This window comes from Diadema setosum, chromosome 21 (assembly GCF_964275005.1).
Source record: "Diadema setosum chromosome 21, eeDiaSeto1, whole genome shotgun sequence".
Lineage (NCBI taxonomy): Eukaryota > Metazoa > Echinodermata > Echinoidea > Diadematoida > Diadematidae > Diadema > Diadema setosum.
In genome coordinates, this window is record NC_092705.1 from 14,070,477 (window position 1) to 14,086,371 (window position 15,895).

At 38.8% G+C, this 15,895-nt stretch overlaps 1 protein-coding gene across 1 annotated transcript; it reads right to left on the reverse strand.

Moving 5' to 3' along the window:
- Nucleotides 1–1,595: 1,595 nt before the first annotated feature.
- On the reverse strand, nucleotides 1,596–11,444 carry LOC140244337 (scavenger receptor cysteine-rich domain-containing protein DMBT1-like). The gene is made up of 10 exons (XM_072323979.1): nucleotides 11,420–11,444; nucleotides 9,519–10,520; nucleotides 8,964–9,284; nucleotides 8,298–8,615; nucleotides 6,401–6,721; nucleotides 5,762–6,109; nucleotides 4,654–4,971; nucleotides 3,610–3,930; nucleotides 2,224–2,550; nucleotides 1,596–1,918 (listed from the first exon to the last, which is right to left on the reverse strand). The coding sequence occupies exons 1-10, from the start codon at nucleotides 11,442–11,444 to the stop codon at nucleotides 1,596–1,598; spliced, it is 3,624 nt and encodes a 1,207-aa protein (XP_072180080.1).
- Nucleotides 11,445–15,895: the final 4,451 nt, after the last annotated feature.

Sequence of the window (15,895 nt, forward strand, 5' to 3'; positions counted from 1 at the left end):
ATTTGATAACAATTATATATATATATATATATATATATATATATATGTATGTATGTATTCATTTAATGACCTCAAATGTCAGAATAATGTAGAAGAAGAATTGCTCTTTCAGGAAATATGAGAGACTACAAGATTGATTACGTCGACCTTTCTCATATTTAGAATCTTCGTGTAAAATCAGTTGTTAGACAAAAGTACAATATATTAGTGGAAAAGTTGAGCAAAGAAAATGTGATTCCATCAGGATTCGAACCCGAGACCTCCGGATGCTAGCCCGGTGCTCTACCGACTAAGCTATAGAAAGCCCTAGTTCAAATTTCTCAAATGTTCTCAATGCTAAATTCTCAATGCTCAAAAGTACAATTTGACACTACAAACGTAACGGAAGAATTTGATAGGAAATCTAGTGCACTGTGCTCTTTTTGATAGATTTAATGGGATTTCGTCATGCAAGAAATTATTTTATCTGTTAATAGGGTCATAAATGATTTCACATAAAATGTTAGAACACCATTATACCGTTAACCATGAAAAAAATTGCTTTAAACTATTCCAAGAAAAAAAAGCAGGCGAAAAAGAAATTAAGCCATCACCCCTACGAAAATTTACATCAGTTCAAGGCAATATCTAACATTGTCATTGTCAATTTTTGTTCAGTGAGCTATGAGGTGATATAATTATCAAAACATGAAAGTCTCATATGTCTTATTGTTCCCAAACCCTGCACTATAAACAAATGAAGAGGATAATCTACTCACACTCAGATTCTCGTGTTCGAAGTTAACAATTTGTCAACCGACGTTGCCTTTCCTGACCATTTTATATAGTTGATTATTATTATATTCATTCAACCACGATATCTTTATTTATGTAAACATGTCCATTTTTCCACAATATCATTAGCATATTAGAATCCGGGCTATCGTACTTCAATCATGCAACTGAGAAACAGTGCAATAATGCGTCAGGAAAGTTCATATTTTTCATAGAAGAAGAATTTTAAAAGGCAGCCTTTATTGCACTCAGATATCACATAAGGCAACAATCAAACACATGGCTGATTCATTAATTCATTTAAATGATTCCCATCTCCAAGAAAACATGCAGGCCTAACAACGATTTTTAAAACAATAAATGCATGAATTGACCTTATACAAAGTACAATATGCAATGTGAAATTTGTACGTATGCCATTAAGAAGGAACGTGAGAGAAGAACGACAAAAACATTCTTAAAATATGAAAATGCTTGAAATGAGGAGGAATGCTAAAAGAGCACTGCATGAATGATGCTTTCCCCCAAACACAGTGAAGCAATTACGGAACTGATCTGCTATTTATAAAATGAAATGCGGAATTGCATGAGCTGAGAATACAAACCTAATTAGTCCTACATAATCAAGCAGATACATCTTAACATTATAAAAGCCTGTTGCAGGAATGTAGGCTTAATTAAAGCAACCAAATTAAAGATGAGGAGTTAGACAGACAGACAGTGAGAGAAAGAGAGGGAGAAAGAGGGAAAGAATAATGTTCATAACATGATGTGCAAATATCGAAAAAAAAAATGTCATACGAATTGCCCGAGTTCCTGCCTTAGTCAATACAAACAACACCCGCCGCTTCGTAGGGACTGCAATCATGTGTTTCGAATGGAGCATGTCGGCATTCAGCGAAGTTTCTTTCTTCACCGGTACACGTCACATCATCCAGTAAGAAATATCCGGAGCCCCGGCCGAATTTAGCGCAGCAAGGTGCTTCCAAGGCCCCGACGTAGCCAAGCATCCGACAAATGACGTTTGCATCAAGTAAGTCCCAGTTGTCGTCACAAACAACGCCCCATTTCCCCTCAAGTAGAACCTCTACTCGTCCTTCATTGTCGCTGCTTCCATTAACAAGACGGATATCGAGTTTGTATGCTATGAAGAAAGAGTTAAATTGAAAAATAGTTAATGGTACATGGAATTTATATATCGTCTGTTCTTCTGTAGTTACTATGAGATCTATTATATACCTTAGTGACCATAATCAATTGAATTATTAAAATTTGGCGTGATTGACATTGTCTAACCAATTAGGACTAATTTGGATTCAGCGATGTTCATATTCAGGTGTATGCGTTCTGTGCCTCGGATGAGTCCCTTGGCAGTAATAGAGTAGAAACGTCTACTAGTTGTACGCGCCTAGCTATCAAAAGTGTACGTAACACTTAATCGCTACTTACGTTTGGGCGAGCAGATGACGCCTGCGTCTTCATTATGATTGCAATTATCATTGCCAAAGCCAGGATACGGACAGACGGCCAGGTGACTTTCCTTTCCCGTACACTCCATGTCGTCAAGGAGGATGCTCCCAGAACCCCGGCCGAAACGACTACAGCAAGTGGACTCCAGGGCACCGTCGTAACCTAGCAACCGGCAAGTGATGTTTGCCTCCGCCATCCCCCACAAATCGTCACAGACTGTTCCCCACCAGTCTCGCTCGACGTTAACTTCCACCCTACCTTCCCTCTCATTCCTACCCCCGACAAGGCGGACATCAAATTGACGGGCTGTCGGTAAGAAAAAAGCAAGATATATTGACGAACAGTTTCACTTGTCATCGTGTGTAGCTATACTAAATTTACTGATAATAATGGAGTCTTTTAATGCGCCATAATTATGGTCTGTCACACAGTATCACTCTTGGAGCAGAAAGGTAATACCTCCTCTCACATTGCTTCAGTTAGGAAAATACCACAATTGAAAGAAAGCACACAGTTACTGGAACAAAAAGGTTTTAAGTTCTTTCTTGAACAGAGGGAATGAGGTCTCCCTTCTCAGTTTCAGAGGCACTGAGTTCCAGAGAGAAGAGCCACACTGCTTTTATGGGTGAAAGCTCTGCTGGCCCATGAATGATGGGTGCGGAGAACTCGAAGGGTATGAGCAGTAGATGGACGAAGAAATTTAGTTGGTTTGTTCGTATTGAATAGTTCCTGAAAGCAGCTAGATGCTCTTTTTGTTCAGTATTCTTATGCACTGCTCATGTAGGTTCTCACCACACACAATTATCCGCCATGAATATAATGTACGTGAGAATGATTTAAATTGATTTTGTGTCATGTAAATGTTATTTGTATTACTGAACTTATAATTCATGTGTTACCTTTGATTGTCATGGATGGATGTTGTAAATACAACATTGTATGGCTTTGTCTCGAAACTCAATAAATGAAACGAAACGAAATAAAAATGAAATGATGCGTATAACATTATTTCAATCAACAACTTTAGTACAGGGGCATTGCACAGTGTGTAAAGCGGTATGCTTTTATGTGTCAATGACACCCAAAGCTTACAAAGGGTCACCGTTATTTACTGGTAGTTTTGTGTTTGTTTAACTCCATCAATTTGTTTTCTTTTGTCATTTTTCGATACAGCATTAGCTCATCATCACGTCTTACGTAAGCCTACGTGGAAATGGATTTGGTATTCGTAAATGTATATTATAGACTTGCTTGAAGTATTCCGTACAATTCCGCTAAGAAACCTGAAGTTCTCAAGTAGGAGAGTGTCAGGAAGACAAGATATTACCATAATTTTCAAAGGCAATCACTGACAATGATGCTTACGTGGGGTCTCGCATATAGCAACTGCCACTTGGCTGCAATCCCGCGACCACGAGCCGGTATACTGGCAGTCAGCTATATTCTCTTCGGATCCAGCACAGGCTACGTCACCCATTATGATATCCGACATCCAAGGGCGGTGATAAGTGCAGCAGGGGAACCACTTGGTCCCCTCATACCCGAGCGTCCTACAGACCACCGCGGCTTCGTCGTAGCCCCAGTTATCCCTGCAGATCTGGCCCCACTCTCCATTGTACAAAATCTCCACTCTCCCGGACCACGGCCGCATTGACCCGACAAGGCGCACCTCGAATTTGGGCTTTGCTGTACCAGTCACCGAGGTGAATATAATAATCATAATAATAATAATAATAATAATAATAATAATAATAATAATAATAATAATAATACTGATAATAATAATTCAATGATAATTTAATAATAATGATGATAATAATGATAATAATAACTTCATAATTTAATCATAATTTGATAATAATGATGATAATAATGATAATAATAATAATAAGGTCTTATTTACCCAGGGTAGCCTCTTCAGTGTTACCACTGCTTTACCAGAGGGCCCTGCCATTATTATTATTATTATATAGCGTTGCCAGGCACCCATTTATACACCTGGGTCGAGAGGGACATGGTGGGTAAAAGCATCTTGTCCATGGACGTAAGCACTGGGCGGGATTCGAACTCGGGTCCTCCGATCGAGAGTTGGGAGTCTTATCCACTATGCCACAGCGCCCCCATTTATAAAATATAAAAGTGTAGGATACGCAAATTAGACAAAGAGAAAATATTGGACAAAGAAAACTCTGTAACTATAACGGCAAGTGGTGCTTTTCTACGAATCTCTACTCGTTAGTTGATATACATAAAATCGGCTATGCAATTGGAAATCTTTTTAGTTCTGATTTCCCTGGTCTTTTCAGAAATTCAGAATCCAAACGGATTTGATTTCACTGGTGTAATCATATGCTGATCACTATAAAGTTAAGTTAAATAAATTAATGTCGTCTTAATGCCAATGCTTACGCTCATTAGTGCATATGATGCCTGCATCCTCGCTGTGTCCGCAATAGTGATGCCCAAAGCCCCCATGGCTGCAGTTTAGTAGGGTGCCTTCGGTTCCGTCACAGAATAGGTCACTCATTAAAATTCTACCAGAGCCTTCCCCGAATCTGGCACAGCAGGGTGCCTCCAACGCCCTCTCGAAACCGAGCATCTTGCAGACAACTGTGGCATCTTCAATACTCCAAAAGTCGTCACAGACTGTGCCCCACACTCCTTCGTGACGAACCTCTACTCTTCCTTCATAGTCATTACTTCCATCGACAAGACGAACTTGAAAACCTGTGATGCATGACACGGAATTGAATTTTTCAAGTTATATCAATGTCTTATGTTGAATACAAATACCTAAACTCTAAAAAATTCCGGGTCAGAAGTGACCCGGAACTGGGTCCGTTGGGGTCACACACCGTTCCCGGTCAGAAATGACAAGGAATGGGGTCAGATATGACCCCATCCCGAGTCATGAATTGGGTCACGGTGACCCCATTCCGGGTCTTCTTGACCAAATTCCAAGTCATTTTTTTTTTGACATGGAACGATGTGTGACCACAAGGAACCATGTTCCGGGTCAGTTCTGACCCGGATTTTTTTAGAGTGTACTAGAAGTTGAGGTTTATATCAGCAATATCTCAAATATTAACAAATAATAGATATTATTGCGGTAGTATGTGAGGAACTCGGTCCTGCCTCTAATCCTTTCAGACAAAATAGGTAAGTTTTTATTCAAATGATCCCTTAGAATGAACACAAATGAAGCCTGTTTAACTTGTATCATTTTCTCAAGGGATTTAAGAATTGAAAAAAACAACAACAAACAAACAAACAAATTTCGAACCGTGTTTCCTTACAGCAATTAAGTAGCGATGAATTATTTTCGCCAGGACACCCTGTCATAGCACATGGAAATAGAATCCCTAAACCCGCTTAACAGGGTAAAGGATAAAACAACAACAACAATTACGAAACAAGACTTTTATGCTTTCCTTCCCCTTTGTGAAACAGATCTCTACAAATTAAGGCCACATATGTTGTTGGTTTCGTTAATTGATATCAGTGCTCAATACATTACCTTCATCTAGAGCAGAGCACACGACGCTTGCATCTTCCTCGTGTACACAATTATTGGACTTAAAGCCTCGATGCTCACAATCGGCCAAGTTCTCCTCCTGTCCGTAGCATGACACGTCGTCCAATATGATGCTGCCTGAACCGGGGCCGTAGCGGGCCTCGTGAGGGGCTGCCGCGGCCTCGAGAAAACCCAGCATTCTGCAGACAACGTTTGCATCATCGATATCCCAGGAGTCGTCACATACCGTGCCCCATTCTCCGTTGTATAGAACTTCAACTCTTCCTTCTCGGTTGGTAGCCCCTCCAACAAGGCGAACCTTTGGTATCTCTCCTGTTGGATATGTCATAAGTATAGTTTGTCTCAGTATAAGCACAACAGCACTAGGTCTGTATACATTAGAGTTGAGCTATGGTCATTATTCGAGAAATATGATGGGGCCTGCGTAAGACTTGTACAGCCACGGGTCCCATGATTAATGAGATAGGGGGAATTATGAAATGCAAATATCTATTTAGACCATACTATGACTACGATGACTGGGGGAAAGGGGGAAAACAGTCCAAAACTGGTACTAAATAGAACACAAACATTACTGATGTGATTACTCGTGAATCCTTAATTGAGTGGGATACTGACCATCTGCAGAGCATACGACACTTGCGTCCTCGTCGTGTCTGCAGTTGTGTTCGCCGATATCAGAATACAAGCAAGAGCCCACATTGTCTTCAGTTCCCTTACATAGCACGTTGTCCAGCAGGATGTTTCCAGAGCCCTGGCCAAAGTGGGCGCAGCACGGGGCTTCGGCGGCACCTCCGAAACCGAGCATTCTGCAGACGACGTTGGCGTCGTCCATTCCCCAGGAGTCGTCACAGACCGTGCCCCATTCGCCGTCATGGAGAACCTCTACCCGTCCTTCCATCCCATTAGTCCCATCAGCCAGACGGACTTCTAGCTCCTGTCCTGATTGGAGAAATAACACGAATTGCCATAATGTGGGATTCACGATTACATTGTAAGTGCACGTTGACCGCAGCAGTACGCATTTCTCGTAAACTGGTGGAATATTTGCTGCAGCTACATGGATCTTAATGACATTATAATTATAACAATTGTATATTTTTTAACACAAGTCATTTCATGTTTTGAATGAATGAATGAATGATTTATTACCAAATTTAAGTTCAAGTTTACAATCACAGATAATTTATTCAATCATTGAGGATACAATAATAATAAATTAACAGGAATACAAGACATGAAAGTATAGAATCAAACTTATCAACAATATGAATATGAAAGTACAAACATATTTACAAATTTGGTAAAAGGGTCCAACAAATAGCAACGCTAGTGGACGTTGGCTCTTGAATACAGAAGAAGAATATATAAATTCAACAAGAAAATTATTTACATTATAAACAAGTGTATTTACACTATGTACAAGATTAACATTTTGAAATTGGTAAGTGTACTTACATTACTTATATTACTAGAATTGAAGTTTTTGCTTTGTGGATTACAAAATAAACAGATCTATTCCAATTATGTGTATTTTTCCAATAAATTCTTTTTGAAGACTTTACAAAAATTTTTACGAGAGGATGTATAACGTAAATCAGTTGAAAGATTGTTCCATATTTTAACACCTGAATATGCTATTGATCGCTTCCCTAATTCTGTTTTGACAGTTTTTAGTTTAAAATTGCACATTTCTTTGTTTCTTGTTTCGTATGTATGGTCAATATGAGAAAAATAATACGATGCTTTATGAGGTAGGTAATTATGTAATGTTTTAAATCAATATCAAGCGATTATATCCCCTCCGGAGATGTCATGTCTCATTAGGCGTTTTCACATCAGCCCGATGTTTCGAAATAGCGCGCTGTTTTCTGACTTGGGAAATTTTCCTGATAGCGAAATAGCACGCTATTTGATAATGTGAACACAAATTAACGCGCTAGTTGTATCGCTCTGATAGAGAAAATTTCTCGAGTCCAACTCGGGAAATTTCTGAAATAGCGGGATAGTAGAGCGCTATTTGATAATGTGAAAACGACTCGAGAAATTAGCGCGATGAATCCCATTATGCCTATAGCGTGTGTGACCCGATCGACCGAGGCAAACTGCACACAAATCATGAGGAATTTTTGAGAGGGCACACACATTACTGATGCTGTTTGCACAATACTCAGCTGTCGAATTAGCTATTTTAAAATTTTTAACTATTCGGGCTGCCCCCTCTTCGGGCTGATGTGAATAAGAAATGAAATAGCGCTCTAATTCGCAATCGCGGAAAATATTTCGAGCTTGGATTTTTATCGGGCTGATGTGAAAACGCCTACTGAGTGTTAATACTGCGAGGAACAGAAACATTTTATAACACATCTTAGTGCAGCTTGTATTGCAGCTCCCAAGCAAAATGAAAAATCGGGAAGACATATTTATGATACAGTGTAAGTGATATCTAGAATATTTTAGATGCTTATTGAATGACTACAATTCATATCAAACAAATCTCCTTGGAATTTGTACTCACGATTGATACAAATGACCCCCGCATCTTCACCATGCGTGCAGTTGTTGGTTCCATTACCATGATTTATACCGCCATGCCTACACATCGCCAAGTGGTCCTCCGTCCCATCACACTTCACACTGTCAAGTAAAATCCGTCCAGATCCACTGCCAAAGGTGGCGCAGCAGGGGGCTGCCCAGGCCTCTTGGTAACCCAGCATCCTGCAGACCACGTTGGCATCTTCTAAGCTCCAGGATTCGTCACACACCGTGCCCCATTCGCCTTCGTACAGAATCTCAACTCGTCCTTCTCTCTCGCTTCTTCCATTAACAAGGCGAACTCCATGTGCATGGAAAAGAAGAGCGAAAAGTAAAAGATAGCTTGGAAATAAAGTATAGAAAAAATAAGGCAACGAAAATACATCTCGCACAGAGAAGAAACACACCCCGCGCCGGCTAAATCAGTGAAAAGGTGTTTCTCTAGCACTCTGTCGCTATATAATGTAAATATAATTATTTATCACATACTCATATATAATTCAAAAGAGTTCAAATACGAGTGTGTTGGTGTGTGTGTTCGTGTGGGTGTGTGTTTGGTTTTGGTTGCTCCTTTCACTGTCTGACACAACCACCACAACAGCAACAAACATGTTGAGATGTAAAAAAGCGCCCTCTGACGGTGACTTACTCTCTGGAGCACAGATGACACCTGCATCTTCACCATGCCAACAATTCTGCGTCCCAATTGCACGATGTGTGCAGTCAGCTAGATTCTCCTCCGTACCGTCGCAGTGCACGTCGTCCAGTAAGATCTCCCCAGATCCTTGGCCGAAGCTGGCGCAGCAAGGAGCTCCCCAAGCCTCTTGGTAACCGAGCATTCTGCAGACAATGTTGGCATCTTCCATATCCCAGGAGTCATCACAGACGGTGCCCCAGTCTCCCTTGTAGAATATCTCAACACGTCCTTCTCCTTCATTGCTTCCATCGACAAGGCGAACTCCAAGTGATGCTGTGATTAAGAACAGATGGCCATATTAGATGACTTAAAAGCATCGTTAAAAACCACAAGTGAAACACATAAATACACACAAGCGCAGAGACACATACACACACAGTCACATCTTAAAATACACAACTAATAGTCGGTAATATTTACAATTGAGCCCTCGATATGTGAATTTCACAGTTGACTATAGATACTGATAAGTAAATAATGGTGCGACTTTTCTCGCAATGAGCTCACCTGGTTCACGAAAGTACGAGGACATGGCCGCACATAAGGACTGGCTGGTGTTGAAGCCAGTGTACTGATGGAACATAATGTCGACAAAGATTCTCGGAACGACATCGTACAGCAGAGCCAGAGCTTCGTCAACGACAATGAGGCACCTTGATTCCACTGTAAAAATGCTGAGAATATTATTTGTGATATCAGCAGCGCCTTCCTCTAAAGCTCTCTGGTCCTGTGAAACAAACGTTTCCAAGGTAGCACATAAGGCCTCTCTGTCCTCATAGCCTGCGACTACGGCCAGAAGTCTCGGCAGGTCACTAAGCATCAGTCGACTCACATTAGCAGGAACCTGCAGATCGCTTTCAACAAATGACACGATGTTGTCCCAACTCTTGCATAGCTCAAATGCCCTGGGTATTAGAGCCATCAAAATGTCTTGAAGGACATGTTTAACAAGTTGTCGAGGATTCGCATCATTAGACAGCAGGTGACGTCCGTCGCGACAAACCTCGTCATCGCCATCTGATGTCGGGCCGAACAGCTCTCCACCGATTCGGCGGGCGTGTTCCAAAAAGTCAATCGGTCGTAACGGGAAGGGACGATTGGGGCCAGTCAAAGGTGTCTCACCGACGGGAAGTATCGTGGGTTGAGCGGCAATGGCATAGACACTGCTGACGTTATAGAGGAGTCTACACACGAACCCGTCGTCTAAGTCGGTCCAAACTCTCTGCGAACGAAGGATAGGATCGCACGTCGACTTTAACACGTCTGGTCCTCTAGCAACGACAACGAGGCGAGGGGCAATTTTCACGCAGATCTCACCCACGGCTTCGACTAAATCGTACCCCGACCAGGCGGCGCCAACACCACGCAATATGTCGTTGACAGTCAACTGAGGTAACACTTCTCCAGGAACGCTGAAAGGTTGCTGCTCATAATGCGAGAGACAATCGAATGCCTGGTCCCAATCAACGGTCAAACCGCTCGGCAGAGGGCATGGGCTCGCCGAGTCAGCTACAGGGAATACACAGAAAGATTTGCACCTTAAAGTACAAGAATTTGCCCGGACATTAACAAGTTTGATATTCATAGACAATTATAACGTATGAAAAAATGTATTATGTAAGTATGATATATTCAGAATATGCATGTGTGTGTGCTGATTATCTGACCTTACTCATTTCAAAATTTTCCGTGAATGCTTGTTTAGTATAAACAAGTTTGCAACCTCAAGTACAGTCAATATACGACATAAATAGTGCAAATACTGGAAGCCAAAATGTGTTTTATATATTTTCCTACATATTAATACATTCCTATATAAAATTATATTTTCTAAGAAAAATCAAGTGTTCGTACAAATGTAATAAATCATTTAGATGCAAATAGATAAAGTAAAGTGTTCATTTTACTTTAATGACATGTTTCACGGTGCAAGGGTGATTGTCCACTCAGGAAGTAGAAACTACAGTATTACCACGATTACAGTAGTCTAATGTTCGCTGGTAATGAAATATTTACATAGTTAGTATACAAGCACTCGTGATAGTTTACATGTATGAATATAGAGTGCAGGGCCTACGTACACGATGTTCAACGGTACTCAATCAGTAGACGATATAACATAGAAAAGGCTCGTTCTCTGTTCGTATTTTACAGATCAAATCCTGAGAGACAACCGATAGTGTCCTGTATGAATGGTTCACAGCTTGACAAAAGGAAGATATATTCCATATACAATCTATTGGTGAAGTAAAAGCGAATGAAGTAAAAAATGTGGATAATGTTCCTGTTTCACATTACATTATGTCATATATCAGATATGCATGGAGGTACGAATTTATGGTTGGATTGATACTTACTGCTGGAGCAAAGAGGCAAGATGTAGGCAATGTTTAGAAAAATCAACGCACCGGAGAAAAATAATTTCTTCACCATGGTTATAGGTAGAATCCTCGATACAGTGAAGACAGAACCACAAGGAAGAGACACCAGCTCCAAACATGGATATAACGGATGGTGATTCAATCTTGCCTACAGAGTTACGATATATTTTTTCTCTTTTGCTTACGTCTGACTGGGGCCGATTATAAAAGGAAAATGAATCCAGAATTCTACATTTAGCGGGGTATAGTTCATTATGTGGGCGAATGGAGTACGATTAAAACCTCCTTTGGATAGTGAAGGTATAACTAGCAGATAGATATTCTATCCGCTGTCCCCCAGTGGAGTGCACTTGAAGATTGAAATCAATCTATATTGACCTTGAGTAATGCAGTAAAGAGCTTGCCAGGCACACTCTGCTACACCGTTAACAATCAGCGAAACCGTTTCTCGTTTGTGCGTCATTTTTATTATAAAATTGTCTTCATTTCTCTTTTTCTTTAAGGGGAGGGGGTTGTTTATTTGGTGAATGCACTTTCAAACAGTACGGGCCTGAAAATGTGTTGCATTACGTACATCATTTCAAATCTTTCATTTTCCAATGAAAATAATGCATAGATGTAGTGCAGCTTTAAGAAAAGACAGAAAAGAATGGAGCGTAAAAAGAGTTTAAGAGAAAGCGCTATGTCGTTACATAGAGAAAAGATTAAAGAGATGTAAACAACGATTCAAAATCATAGACAAAAACTGGAGAAAAAAATATGGATGGTAGCCACCATAGCTGGGATTCATATAGACAGTTGCCTTCTTAACGAAGGAAACGAGACATACTAACATATTCATTGAAACAGGCCAACTTATACTATCACTACAGAAATTGCCACAATAACCGAAAAGAAGTTATAAGGAATTTGGACAAGTAATTAAGTTGCGTGTCTCTATCCTCTTCTCGTAATTGATGTGTATAATAGTGCAAAGGAAAGTACGTGTGGCAAAGAAACCATAATATACTTTCACATTCAGAGAGATACACGCGAAAGAGTAAGTTGTAGACATATCACTGAAAGAAAAAAAAAACACACCCACCAGTCTTGCTTTGTTTGACGACGTCAGCACGCCGTGGCAAAAAAAAAAACATGTATAATATACTTTCACATTCAGAGAGATATACGCGAAAGAGTAAGTTGTAGACATATCACTGAAAGAAAAAAAAAAACACACCCACCAGTCTTGCTTTGTTTGACGACGTCAGCACGTCTATGAGAGTCACTGGGAATTAAAAAAAAAAAAAAGCAGTGCAAAACATACCCAAATGGTTTATAAAAACGTGTGTGCTCTTCAGATATTTCTCGCATTTTTACACTGCGAATTGTTTGAGAAAATTCGGGAAGAAATTTTCGGTTAGATTAAAAGAAGGTAGAGGAGAGGAGTCGAGAGAGAAAGATCATCCTGATCTGCTTAGCTCACAAAAATATGTGGTAAAATTTGACAAGCTTGAATATCCTTAATACCCTTAAAAAGTATGAAAAGTCATCGTAATTATTAGAAAATCAAGAAGTGTTTCATTGAAAAAGCAAAAACAAAAACCCGAAATTTCTTTCTCAATAGAGCATTTCTCGTCTTAACTCGTTAAATTTGATCTAACAAATAAACCTTTTTTGGTGTGAGGTTTGTTATACTTTTGGGTATTATTCCTTAAATCCCTTTCAGTTGTGTGTTTGTTTTGTTTTTGTTTTGTTTTTGTTTTTATTGAAACAGTATGTTCAGACTTGACTCTCTTAACTTGATTTTACATTTTAAAAAAAGGTCATAGGAAACACAGGAAAGAACAGATTAATGAAATCAAAAAAGCAAAGGAATAGACCTATTTATGTTATGTTCCTTACCTTATTTAATATAGCAAGTTGCAGTTAGAACATTGGGCGCGCGCGCGCGCACACACACACACACACACACTGTTTTTTTCCTGGGCCGCGCCCAATGTGAAAGCTGTATCTTTTGTTGACATGGATCACCGAGCTTACACAATATTCACCGTATGGACCGCGTGTAGCGCCCAAATTATTATCTCATAACTCGCAAAAATCCGGCGAAATTTGAAAATGACTGCATTTACAGAAATTGGTGTAGAATGAAAAGTACTGAACCAATTTAATGACTTTGGTATCACTGTCTTCTGCGGAAGATGCCCTTTCTAATGCTGTCAAAAAATATATCACTTTTAGAACGCAAGGTACTGAGAAATCAACCGTTCCGCTTTTTTGGGGACACCCGGTATATATATATATATATATATATATATATATATATATATATATATATATATATATATAAGTAACAAAGCTGCAACAAAGTTCATGCTGTATTCATGAACTTTGTTGCAGCTTTGTTACTTATCTTTTTATCTTGCCAACACGTGGACTACCTTATCAACATATATATATATATATATATATATATATATATATATATATATATATATATATAATTCGTTGCTGGGGCGACAAGACCTTGTATCTACGAAATGTCAAATGTTCAGGAGAGCAAGAAAACATGGCAGCCAAAGCACTACATCAAATGGGAGAGTCTTTCCTTTGACTTGCCGTGAGGGCTGCATTTTTGGGATAAGACAGTTAGACTTTGGACAGGACATTACTTAACTGATTATCTGACCATTAATCCAAAAAAGTCCTTTTCACCAAAATTTCAGACACGAGGTCTTGTCACCCCAGTAGCGATATATATATATATATATATATATATATATATATATATATATACGTGTATGTGTGTGTGTGTGTGTGTTTATGAGTGTGTGTCCATGAATGTGTCCGTCTTCATTATCATGACTTAATCTGTCTCCATGATTGCAGTTTATGGCACTGATATGTATATAAATATATATATATATATATATATATATATATATATATATATATATATATATATATATATATTATATACATATATATAAATATATATATATATATAATATATATATATATATATATATATATATATATATATATATATATATATATATATGTATATATATATATATATATACACTGTATTTATATGTGTGTGTGTGTGTGTGTGTGTGTGTGTGTCCATGAATGTGTCCGTCCTCATTATCATGACTTAATCTGTCTCCAAGTTTGTAGTTTATGGCACTGAGATAATCTCGATGAATAAAGTGTACATTACACGGATTAAGCAGACTAAACTTCATCTCACACATCTGCTATTGCACAATCACGTTTAATTGATCTTTAACATGATAATCAGGTTAATCATATCTCGTACACTTTGCTCCATGCTTTAGTTGAAGAGCTTAAGTGAGAAGCCCGATCATTTTAACTCAATTGAGAGTTACACATACTGTAGCTGCGAAATTACGAATAGATAACATGAGCAGAAAATCCATTATCCTTCACACAGAATGGCAAAATAAAGTCTTCAAAATTGCAAATTAAATGTTAATAGTCGTGACAGAGACCTTTGCAAATGGAAGAAAACGAAACAAAACTTGACATGACAACATTTTACCCAATTCTCAACATCTTGTGCCATTTGTGCAGCCGTTTGCCACATTGCATTTTTTTCCTTTAAAAAAAAAATTTAAACGAAATTTCTGCTGTACAGAGCTGGTCATAAAAGTATGTTTAAGACATTTCATTTGCATACCAAACTGTTGATTCATAGCCCACACTAACACATCCGACAGTGTGTTTGTATTCTTTTTTCCCCGATGTGGAATTCACAAAGTACCTGCGGTTTCCCTGTGTTTACAAATCGTCTACTCCCCAAAATGTCATGAAAGAGTACATATTACAAGAAGTTGATCCTCGCCTACATATTTACAGAAAATATCTTTGTTTTTTTATCCCCGAGATATCTATCGGGTTTATGCTCAACGGCAAATAAAAAAAAAATCACTTTTACGTCTAGAGATGTACAATATCTCAATCACAACACAGTGACTCTTGCACAATTTAGACTGGGCATAACTTCACCTATTGCCCATGGGATATGATGGCAGCTATGCAAAGTCTACGGAGTTTTTTTTTTTGTTTTTTTGTTTTGTTTTGTTTTGTCAAGAATTTCTTGGGTTAGGGAGGGTGTTAAGGTGTTGAAGAGCGATTCCACATAATGTTCAAATTCCGTTTCCCCACAATGGCTACAACACCAGGGATACCTTGTCATAGCAACACTCATCTGATTGGTGCAAAGAAGGATGGAATTCGTTCAAGGGCCAACCATTTTGTTACAGATATGCTTGGAAGACGTTATATTTAGATCGCCTTGTTTATCAAAGGTAATGATACAGATAATAATGATAATAATAATAATAATAATAATGACAATAACAATAATAATGATAATAATAATAATAACTAGAAATGTTGCTATGGCGACTGATGCCTCAGCCATAATGCATGATTCTCCCAATAGGCGTATAGTACAATGTCTTCACAATGTGTGATCCATGACAGTTTCACATA